Source organism: Emys orbicularis, chromosome 9, assembly GCF_028017835.1.
Source record: "Emys orbicularis isolate rEmyOrb1 chromosome 9, rEmyOrb1.hap1, whole genome shotgun sequence".
Classification (NCBI taxonomy): domain Eukaryota; kingdom Metazoa; phylum Chordata; order Testudines; family Emydidae; genus Emys; species Emys orbicularis.
Window position 1 is genome coordinate 23572396 of NC_088691.1, and position 11869 is coordinate 23584264.

Below are 11869 nucleotides of genomic sequence, written 5' to 3' on the forward strand. Positions count from 1 at the left end.
GCGCTAGTCCTGGGTGATTCAGGTAAAGGTTGAGGTGATTTTCCATAAGTTGAGGTTCAGATCCTTTTCCACTCCCCATCTCCATCATGCCACCTCCTTTGTTTGTAAGGGGAGGAAAGAGTCTCTAGTCTATTGTTCACAACCAGGGAAAGAATCTGTAATATCCACAAGACTGCCATAATGTTGCTCTTTAGGGCAGGCACCATGTTTTTGTTCTGTGTCTGTATAGCATATAGGGATCCTGGCCCTGGGCTGGGCTGGAGCTGCTAGTTGCTGCTGTAGTACAAATAGCAACTACTACTTCTGTCACTCCTTTTTGTCTCTCAGGTGACATTGTAACTTACCGCTGGGATGTTCCTGAAAGATCCGGTCCAGGACCAAATGATTTTGTCTGTGTTTCTTGGGTTTACTACTCTATGGTGGATCCTGTAAAGGTAAAATGTGGTTGGAATCTTAGAATAAAACAAGTTAGAGATGGAAAAGCCTTAGCGATCATCTAGACAGTCTCCTAGGAAACAATCTGGGGCTGTTCCCTGTAGGATATATTTTAGAGTTTGGTCCAGTTTAGAATGCGCTGTCCCATGTGATGGAGCTTTCACCATTTCCCTTAGGGAGACAATTCGACAGGTGAATAGATCTCATTGTTGATCTTGACATTAAGCCTAAATTCTCCCTTTCTTAATATAGTCCCTCATAAAATAATTCCTCCTGCTCCTTGGCGTTAACACCCTTCAAATATTTATATGGTGTTATCACATCTGCCCCCCGCTTAGTTATGGCTTTGCCTAGCTAGACAGCTCAGAGCTAAGTTTGGAAAGGAAGAAATCATCCAGAATTAGTCAACCTAGATAATTCAGGGAGCTTTGAACATTTATAGCATTTTACAGTATATGGATTTATTTAACCAAGAAAAAGCAAAGCCCCCTAAACTTCAAAATACTTTAATTAACTGATTTCAGAGTAGCAGCCGTGTTAGTCTGTATCCGCAAAAAGAACAGGAGTACTTGTGGCACCTTAGATGCATCCGAAGAAGTGGGCTGTAGCCCACGAAAGCTTATGCTCTAATAAATTTGTTAGTCTCTAAGGTGCCACAAGTACTCCTGTTCTTTTTTTAATTAACTGAGAATCCTGCCTGTAGAGTATCTCATTTAGCCACAGAAACCATTTGTGTTTTATCCCCAAACCCAGGTATTTGTGCAGTCAGTGCATTAAATGGAAAATATATTAATATTTATTATTTATTAATATTATGTCTCTTGATTTGCATACCTTAAAGCACCTATCCTTGGCTCTGTTTGGGGGTTCAAGGAGCCCTCCCCCAATACCTGGCATCATCTGCACAGGGATCAGCTGCAGTTTCACATTTTGCTATTTTCCCTCCCCCTCCCCGGGACAAATAACAGGGCAGGGAGGAGGTAAGGCCATTCTGCACTGCCATATAGAGCTGGCCAGCTATGGAGCAGATGCATGTACCTTTTATGGGGTGGCTTAACGTCCCCATGTACCGTCAGTAGGAGAGTCACAGCTCCATGTTGCACCCAATGCACAGCAGTAATTAACTGCTAACATCTGGCCCTGCACTTGTCGTTTCTGTTAACTATTTCCAATAGACCGTATTTCACACACACGATTGATTATTCAGTGGCTTGCAATGTATTTTATGGAGAGTACTACAGGGACCAGCAAGCCAGGGTGCTGAATGGTAGCGGAGCTGTGTGCAGGAGGGATAGGAGGAAAATCCCCATCTCTGAACACCTCAGACTTTCTTCTCTTTCCTATTAGGATATGTACAGTGGCCTGATAGGCCCCCTAAAGGTCTGCCGTAAAGGGGCGCTGGGCTCTGATGGGAAGAGGAAGGGCATCAACAGGGAGTTTGCACTCCTCTTCCTGGTTTTTGATGAAAATCAGTCATGGTACCTGGAGGAAAATGTGAAAACGTATGCACATGGGAATCAGAGCAAAATCAACCTGCAGGATGAAGAATTTGTGGAAAGCAACAAAATGCATGGTGCGTGGCCTTCACTTCACATCTTTTACTGGGCCCCATTCAGAGCTGCCTTTGCCATTTGCATGGGCCTAATCGACAAAGGTGCAGAGATAGGGAAAGTCAGTTCTCGACCTGCATCTCCTTCTGGCCCCACTACCAGAATTAGAAATCCACCTAGGAGCCATCTCCTTTTGGATGTGTAGGTGTTATTTAGATTGCTAATTGTGTAAGGTACATTGTGCATTGGCTGACAGATGTCTAATACACAAGGGCCTGATTCCTGCTGAGTGCTTCCTTTGGCTTTAGTGCTGCTCAACACCACACAGAGTCAGGGCCTGTGTTGCTGTTATTACTGTGGCATTTATAAGGCCCCAATCACAGATGTATGTAGGTGACAACTAGTCATTACTATTATCCAAGCAACAGCGATGGAACAGTAAAGGACAGGTGCCAGAAGTTCCTGGCCTCACAACATGTCTCTCTCCAGCACATACCCTCTCCCATTGCCCTCAGTGGAGATTTCCCTATGTGCCGCCTTGCTTTATTATGCTGCTCTTTCATTGTTTTCGATCCTTATTTCATTTGCAGACAAGGTGCAGCTCTCATTGTTGCTGTGCTAATTGGGAAATGAAATCCTACCGAATAGCAATTTACAAATGACCAGCACCTCCGAGTAATGTACGACGACATATACACCTCTACCCCGCTAGAACGCTGTCCTCGGGAGCCAAAACATCTTCCCGCGTTATAGGTGAAACCGCGTTCTATCGAACTTGCTTTGATCCGCCGGAGTGCGCAACCCCACCCCCCGGGGCACTGCTTTACCACGTTATATCCGAATTTGTGTTATATCGGGTCGCGTTATATCGGGGTAGAGGTGTAGTATGCTGGAATTTGCCTGTTGACGGGGACCTGTAATGTTTCCACTGCTACATAAGTGCATGGGCAGTGGACTTTAAACATGTGTAACTGCAGTTAGGCTACAAAGACCATATTTACATGTCCTGATCTTCAAAAGCACCCAGCTGCTCCTGCTGCCTTCAGCTCTTGGAGATGGAATATTCTTCAGTAGTAAAAGCAAAAGAGCAGGAAGGAGGAGAGTTCTGAGATTTAGCCAAGCTACGTCACTGACATAGTGTCCGCTTGGGACAAGTCACTTGACCTTTTTATGACTCAGTCAACCCAGCTGAAAAGCAGGTGCAGTAGCTGAGTTGGGAGGTGACTGACAAAACATCAGGAAATCATGCTGTGTGGGAATCTCACAACAGAAGAGACAAATGTCTGATTTACTTGACCCTAGTTGAGCTTTGAAAGGTTTAACCTGCCTTGAGGGAAACTGTTTTTGCACTGACACGTTGTGAGGTCCTTATAATCTACATCATTCTGCTTTTCTCAATGTGTTGTCTACCCCACAGCCATCAATGGGAAGCTCTACGCAAACTTGCCTGGACTGACCATGCACCAAGGAGACTGGGTGAACTGGTACCTGCTGGGAATGGGCCAGGAGATCGATGTGCATACAGTCCATTTTCATGCCGAGACCTTCACGTACAGGGTGAGAATCTCCTGCTGATTGCGGAGCCCAGCAGCAAGGGAAGATTGGGGCTGGGATACCATTACATTCATTTGACCCCTTAACTAACTTCAGGCAGTTGGATGTGTTTGCGGCATTGTCATGTAACCAGCAAGAGGAGATGATTTTACATGCCCAAAGCAGACCCAGGGGATCCCAGTATTGCGTTGATCTCTCTAGCTAACCAATCTCAAGCTTAGGCTTTAGCAGGTTACACTCCTTTTCCACTTAGGACCCTGGAGTTGCTTTTGGTAACTTTTTGTTACAACTCTTATGAACTACTGTAGCATCAACAAGGTTTCCAGGCAGAAGGATCCTGCCCCCCAGGTCCTTGTTACTCTAGACCAGATTTCTCTAAAGATACATGAACCATTGCATGCTAACATCCCCCTTCCCCTTTTGACAGAACGGCAAGAGCTACCGGGCAGATGTTGTGGATCTGTTCCCTGGGACCTTCGAAATGGTGGAGATGGTGGTTGGGAACCCTGGGACGTGGTTGCTTCATTGCCATGTGTCAGATCATATTCATGGTGGCATGGAGGCACTCTACAGAGTCTTACCCAGACAAGGTATGGAGAGAGCAGCAGCCATCTCTATGCAGTCATCTTCCTAATTAACTTAAGTGTACTTCCAGCTAATGATAATACTTAGTACTTATAGTGCGTCAAAGTGCTCTACACACACAGTAATTCACTAACTAACTAAAGTGTTATTAACTTAAGCTGCTCCTTGTTAACACCATATAAACAGTATTTGGGGCTAATAAACACTTCAGACCCAGAGTTTACACAGCCCTAGATATTATTATTAGGTTTATGTTGTTGTCTATCCTGGAAGCACTGTCCAGTGATCCTCCAGCTATTGTTATTAGTAAAAGTGCTAGCTACATTACAGATGCGCACTGAAAGTGTTCTGATCTATCACAAAACATTCGAAGCTATTTTGTGATGAACAGTTTAAGGGCATCTTGTCATGCCCTTCCCTTCCACAAGTTATCGAAGGATCGTGTACCTCATTGGAGTCGCAGGAGCCCTAACTGGCTAGCCCTGGTGCCTGAAATTAACTGAGACTTGGGAGTGCAAAGGTGCTCTCCGGAATGGAAGGAAGGTCAGAAGAAGAAAAAGAAAGAAAGAAAGAAAATCTAGCAAGTGCTGAAAAATACATGTTTTAATAAAGTCAGTGTCTGAGCTGGAACCCAGGAAACAGTCTGATGTAGTACGTGACATTCACCACAGAGACATAATACAAAAAAGGATTAGGAAACAGATCTTTAGAGGCAGATTTTGCAAGGACATTCTGCTTGGCCTCTTTTCTTTTGGAGGAACAATTTTATGCCGCCCTGAACTGTGGACATACAATTACATCTGTAAAAATGGAAGCCATTGTTAAGTGTTATAATAATCCCTTCACATAACACAAGAATCAGAGGTCACCCAATGAAGGTAACAGACAGCAGGTTTAAAACAAACAAAAGGAAGTATTTCTTCACACACCGCACAGTCAGCCTGTGGAACTCGTTGCTAGGGGATGTTGTGAAGGCCCAAAGTATAACTGGGTTCAGAAAAGAATTAGATAAGTTTATGAAGAATAGATCCATCAATGCTCTTAGGCAAGATGGCCAGGGATATAAGCCCTTGCTTTGAGTGTCCCTAAGTCTCTGACTGCCAGATGTTGGGACTGGACAACAGGGGATGGATCACTCGATAGTTGCCCTGTTCTGTTTATTCATTCTGAAGCATCTGGCATTGACCACTGTTGGAAGACAGGGATACTGGGCTAGATGGACCATTGGTCTGACTCCGTATGGCCATTCTTATGTTCTTATAATTAATATTTGTTCTTGCTATCTAGGTTCTTGCTCTAACTGTCCAACTGGTGCTGAAGCTGGTTTCCACTCCCTTCTACTAGCCTTGTGCTGTAGGGGTTGGAAATGGCATCACCTATTAGCGTGCATGGCCTTCTACAGGCATTTACAACAGAGTATATAGAGAGGCTAACTTCTTCAAAAGCACCTAATTGACTTCGGAAACTGTCATTGAAAATCACTGAAACTTAGTCACTAGGTGCTTTTGAAAATTGTACCCAGGATAGATAACAATAGCCTTCCCATAAAGTCTACACTGATTGCTTTTTTCCTATGCAGCATAACAATTGATCACTAATTTGTCATTCTCTTTCAGAGACAGTGCCCATGATCTTAAAGACAAAAGGAGGTATGATTTGCATTACATTGCTGAAAAAGCCTCTTGCATTGTGTGTAGGGGATGGTGCTGGTTGAACTTACCCTACAGACAGAAGATTTGGATCAGGTTGTGGTTGGATCTGTGTGTGGGGCAGGGTGGGGTGGGGTGGGGGGAGGCACAAGAAACCATATCTCATCCCATTTCCATGTGCCTCTGGGCTGGGGTGTATCCACATCCCAGTCTCTGTGTTCCCCAAGTATAAATATGGGGGGAGTTGTGTTAGTGTGAGGTAGGGTGACCAGACAGCAAATGTGAAAAATCAGGACGGGGGTGAGGGGTAATAGGAGCCTATATAAGAAAAAGACCCAAAAATTGGGACTGTCCCTATAAAATCGGGACATCTGGTCACCCTAGTGTGGGGTATGACTATAAGCAACGTGAATGGTGGTGGGTGGGCTCTGCCTGCTTGTGTGTTTCATCAGTAGAATTGCCCCTCCTCCATAACCTCTCTATCCTCAGCATGTCTGTGCTTAGTTAAGACAATCCAGCAGGTAAAAGTGACCTGCAAAAAAAAGGGCTTGTACCCTTTTTGCTTCTTTATGACCACTTAAAAAGAAGGCTTGAAAGATTTCTTTGTGTTTTAAAAGGGTGTTTTTCCTGTTCTGTTATACGTTAGAACTTCTTACTTTATCTACCTGGTAGACTGTGTAGCAACTTGAGTGCTAGTGAAATTGTACACTCACAAGAGCGAAGAGACCGAGTAAGCAAGGGGGAAGAAGAGTTCAGTCCGATTGTCTAAACCTCCTTGGGTTTCTTTTGTTTGTTTTCAGTAACACCTAATTAACTCAAATGACAAATGAACAGCTTGGAGAAAAATAGCCCTTGTTGAAAATTCAGCACCCTCAGTCAAGGTGTGAAAACTCACAACACACATGCTCTTAAACCCGCTTTTCCAACAACCCAGGGGATAAGAGACTCGATATTTCACAAGTAAAACCCAAACAGAAAAACACTTAAACATCCCTTCAGGTAGTCTTTACTATCATAAAGAAACAAGGAGGGCAGAAGCCCAATGCTCTTTGATTATGCGGTGTTTCGAGTATATTCTAAATGGAGATTTTTGACTCACCTGAATCATCTTGCTGGAGTGTCTGAGTTTCTCACTTGTGTTTGGGGAGGTATTGGTTTATAATAGCTCCAAATATATCTGCTCTATGCAGTTATTAGTGTGAATTGCCTTTCACTTCAGAAAGGGTCAGCTCCTCTTCTTGCGTACTCTTTCCTGTGGTTTCACAGGCCTCTGCACCACAGGCATATAATAACTTCCAGCTGGAAGTTACTGTTTTGCAGCTCTCGCATTGTGTAAGATGCTCTTGCACTAGGAAGGCGTGAATTATCTTGGCTGTGCTGCCCAGTGCTTGAAATGACAAAGGAGCAGAGTGAGATGATTTAAAAAATATCAGAGGTGCTTTAGCACCTGTTTTCATTTTTGCTTTGCATTTTCTGTACATCAGGACTAGTAAAAGTGGCTTTTTCAGAATCTCACCGTGTGTGCTCCTCCCCCACCAATGAACCCGCTTGCTTTACAGAATCACAGATCAATCACAGAGTTGGAAAGGGCATTTCAAGCCCTCGGGTCTCATATACTTTAAGGCCAGAAGGGACCATCATGATCATCTAGTCTGATTTCCTGCACATCACAGGTCACAAAATCTTGCCCACCCACTCCTGTAATAGACCTATAACCTGTGGCTGAGTTATGGAAGACTTCAAGTTACAGAGAATCCACTGTTTACACGGTTTACATCCTGCAATTGACCTGTGCCCCATGCTGCAGAAGAAGGCGAAAAACTCCCAGGGTCTCTCCCAATCTGACTTGGGGGAAAATTCCTTCCCAACCCCAAATGTGGTGATCAGTTAGACCTGAGCATGTGGGCAAGACCCACTAGCAAGACACCTGGGAAAGAATTATCTGTAGTAACTCAGATCCCGCCCCATCTAGTGTCCCATCACCAGCCTTGGGGGATATTTGCTGCTAGCAGTTGCAAATCGGTTTACACACCATTCTAGGCAGTCCCATCATACCATCCCCTCCATAAACTTATCAAGCTCAGTCTTGAAGCCAGTTAGGTTTTTTACCCCCACTGCTCCCCTTGGAAGGCTGTTCCAGAATTCACTCTTCTGATAGTTAGAAATCGTCATCTAATTTCAGCCTAAACTTGTTGATGGCCAGTTTATATCCATTTATTCTTGAATCCACACTGGTGCTTAACTTAAATAACTCCTCTCCCTTCCTGGTGTTTATTCCTTTGATGTTTTTATGGAGAACAATCATCTCCCCTCAACCTTCCTTTGGTTAGGCTAAACAAAGGTCAAATTCATGCCTAGCATAGTGCTGTCTTCAATGAGGTTGCACCTCAGATAAATTTGCCTCTGAGGCTAACCCACTGAACAGAGAACAGAAGGATCTCCCACTATATTGCATTTATCATGTACTTATTCATCTGCACAGGGATTTCAAGCTTCGAACTAGTATAGAGTAAAAATAGGAAGTTGGGGTGAGGATAACTTCCCTTGCTCCGCCAACCAAACCCAACAGCTTTTGTTTGTAAAAGTCTCACTCTTATAAATGACCACAAGAGCCCTCTAACTGAGGGACGCTGTCAGTGTCAAACATTAGCTTTGTTTCCCCGTTAAATGTACAGTATGTATTTTCCTTTCTTCCAAAAAGGAGCCTAAACATCCACCATCACAATTTCTAACATTATCTCAGGGAAATTAATTGCTTGAACCAATGTTTTCTGAAGTGATTCAATAGAACTAATAGCAGAAAGAAGTATTTAAAGGTTCAGAATCATCTCATGTATGAGCTTCTTTTAAAATTGCCTGCCACAGGGAGTTCATTGAAAATTGACTCTGGGCTGCTCTCCCTCGTCCCTTTTCATACTGCATCAGAATTACTACACCCAAAATATATGGGCCAGATCTGTAGCTGGAATGAATGAACAGAGGAGTTCCATTGTCTTCAGAGGCAATTTAGACCAGCTGAGGATCTGGCCCTATATTTCCAATTTCTCCCTCCTGTCCCCGCCATCATTTCAGAGCGATCAATTTACAAAGAATATTTTCCTTGCTCAAAATGAGTACTAAGAGGAGGAGAAATAGAAAACCTGTCAGGAGTTATAGGAGTAAGCAGTTAATTTTATACCAGTCTCAAGCAGCTACATGTTAATCAAACGCCCTGGTGTACAGTTCTTCATGCAATTAGCCAAGCAAGTCTTGCTTCTCAAAAGCTTTTCACATCCTTTGGCCCCCCTCCCCCCTGCAGCAAGCCCTCAGCTTTGCCCCTTGCTGCCTGCCCCATTTGCCCCTTGCAGCCTTTTGCCCCTCCCCTTTGCCCCAGCCCCCTCGCTAGCTTTGGTTTGTTTGTCTGCCCCGCCCATTTCCCTCTGCAGCTTTGTTTGTCCCGCCCCAGCCCTGAAGCTAGGCCTTGGTTCCTCTGCCCCACTCCCAATCTCGTTGTTCCCCTCCCCCTGCAGCCCCCCCTCACCCTGATAAGCCCCTCCCGTTGTGCACCCATGCCCCCTCCATGCGCTTGTGCCCCTCCCCTGTTTGAGTTTGCCCCTGTTTCACTGCACCCCCCATGCTGTTATATCCCCCGATCCCCTAGTGCAGCTAGAGGAGCTGGAACCCCACTCTGAGTCAGTTACTGACCCCTCACCCCCAAAAAAATATTGGAAAGCGTAAGATTTTTAATGGCTCACCATGGTCATTTAGCTGCCAGGGCCAGTGCCTTGGAACAGCAGCAAAAATGATGCAGGATGAGTCTCGTGTACTCCAGTGATATCAGCACTAGAGGTGGGATTAGCGAGCTGGCAGCAGCAATAGCTGTGAAGTGTTTTCTAATGCTTATTGCATAGTGACCAAGGGACAGAACACCTGGGTTTTATTCCCATCTCTGCTACTGACTTGCTGAAACACCTTGGGCAAATCACTTTGCCTCAGTGCCTCAGTTTCCTTATTTGTAAAAAGGGGGATAATGATACTTGCTAATAGGGATGTGTGAGTTTTAATGCGTGAATGTTTGTGAAATACATTGAGATCCTTGGATGGAAGGATTTACAGAAGGGGAAATTGTTGCTCACTCTGCAAATTCCTTCACAGCCTGAAGGATGAGGGACCTGTGGGATTGAGCAACAATTGATAGGCCCCTCCCATATATTGAATCTCTCCTTCCCCTCTACTCCCCTGTCTCCATGTTTCTCAGATGCCTTAAATCATCTCATTCCCGCCCCCCAACAGTCACCTTCTCCTTTCATTTGCTCTCAGAGCCCTCTCCTGAGGATGAGTCCCATAAGGTCGTTGTGTTTGGAGCTAAGATGTCTCAGGAGCAAGTGGAGGTCACAGTCATCATTCTGGCTGTTGCAGGGATTGTGCTGTTCCTCGTTGCCAGCTTCCTGCTGGGTATGATCATCCACCTCGAGAGGCAAAGGAGGTTAAGACGCAACAGGAGGTCCATACTGGATGACGGATTCAAACTCATGTCTAAAAACAATCAAGTAATTTAGGAGCTGTGTAAGGCCTTTTACCCACAAGCACAGAGCACAAGCCAGTTCATAAAGCCAAGCAAGGAGCCCTCAGCACTTTGTCAACAAAAATTCCTCCCACGAGTGTTCCTCAGGGTCCTTTCAGCTAGCTGAAGAGAAGCCGTGGGAGTGAAAAGGATCTCCAAGTGCCTTCCTTTTCCCAAAGGGAGAGAAGCAATTATGGAGACTGTTTTCTCACAGCAAATTCTCTCTCCACTGAAGCAGCCTCACTTGGTCGGGTCTTCTCTTTCTAATGAAGGAGAGAATGAGGAGACAAGAGCTCTCAGGCTGAGTTCCATCTTTGCCCAGCTGCCAGAGTTGGGCTGGACATTGTCTCCCCAAATGACCATGATCTTACACTGAACCCAAGTAATCTGAGGAAAAAGATAATTGTTGGTGTTTGTGAATAAAGAAAGATGAGAATACACAGGAGAAAGCACAGATATTTACATCTGATTTCTCTGCTTTTTATGAGAAGCTGGAAGAACACATACAATGCACTGTGTCCCAGTGTCTAAGGAGATCCATCAAGAACATAACAGTAGCTGTGCTTCAGCCTTTGGCACTGCTGACACATCACAGTGCATATGCATGCTACAGGGAACACATCTGAGTATCAGGCTTTAAGGGTTTGCTATAAGTGGTTGGGGGTGGAGCTTTTATACATGCTGCAAAATGCCTTGACAGTTCCCTACATTAAAACTCTGTTAATCTGTAAGTGTAAATTAAGGTGCAATATTTAAGTGTTTGTACAGTTCCTAGTAGAGTGGGGAGCTGATATGCTACGAAGCTTTGTGATTTATTTTCGTGTCCATTGATGCTCTCTCTTTCCACTCTTCATATCAAAATACACATTGTTTTATTTAAGCTACCCTAGCATTTTTGACTGTTTCAGAGTTATCGCTGTGAGCCAGGCGTGGGAAAGGCCAATATGCTCTCAGCTCTGAGGAGAAGCTGCAGGAGCATGCTTGAAGTGGGGTTTACGTTTTAGCTCAATTGGGGTTGTCAAACAAAGACACGGATCAGGGATCTCATCCTGTGCCCTGAAGTTGTATTGAAGCACAAGTGAAGCCTAAACACCATGAAGGGAGAAACAGGCTTTCACATGCTAAAGTGCCAGTAGCAGAGTTTGTTGAGAACATCAATGCAAGTTTATCCTTCATGCTCCCTACGGTTAATGAGACTGCCTGAGCCTTGAGATTAAGGGAACTCCTGAAGCAAAGAAAGTGGCAGTTGCAAGTAAAGTGGGCTGGGTTTACCTTACCTCCTGTACATCTCACTCAAACTACACGGAGTCAAAGGTATTAGAGATGGAAAGGGCTCTCTAGGTCAGTGAATCCCTTCCCATGCGCATGGAGACTTATCCTGTACTGGAAATTCTGCTGTTATCACAACTCTGTGGTTTCTGTGGGTTGAGGGGTGGGTAATAAAGTACTAGGTTGAAGCAGGGGAGATTCAATTCCTCTGTTCAGACACAGGAGAAATACAACCAGGGCACTGGCATGGCAAAGTTCCCCCACATTCTGACCCACAGGGGCTG

At 44.7% G+C, this 11869-nt stretch overlaps 1 protein-coding gene across 1 annotated transcript in view; it reads left to right on the forward strand.

Annotated features, from left to right (window-relative positions):
• Nucleotides 1-10311, forward strand: part of HEPH (hephaestin) — a 31744-nt gene extending 21433 nt beyond the window's left edge. Inside the window, exons 16-21 of the mRNA XM_065410537.1 lie at nucleotides 328-434; nucleotides 1783-2008; nucleotides 3403-3542; nucleotides 3967-4129; nucleotides 5741-5773; nucleotides 10073-10311. Coding sequence (XP_065266609.1) covers nucleotides 328-434; nucleotides 1783-2008; nucleotides 3403-3542; nucleotides 3967-4129; nucleotides 5741-5773; nucleotides 10073-10311 — 908 coding nt within the window. The remainder of the gene's footprint in view (nucleotides 1-327; nucleotides 435-1782; nucleotides 2009-3402; nucleotides 3543-3966; nucleotides 4130-5740; nucleotides 5774-10072) is intronic.
• The last annotated feature ends 1558 nt before the right edge of the window (nucleotides 10312-11869 follow it).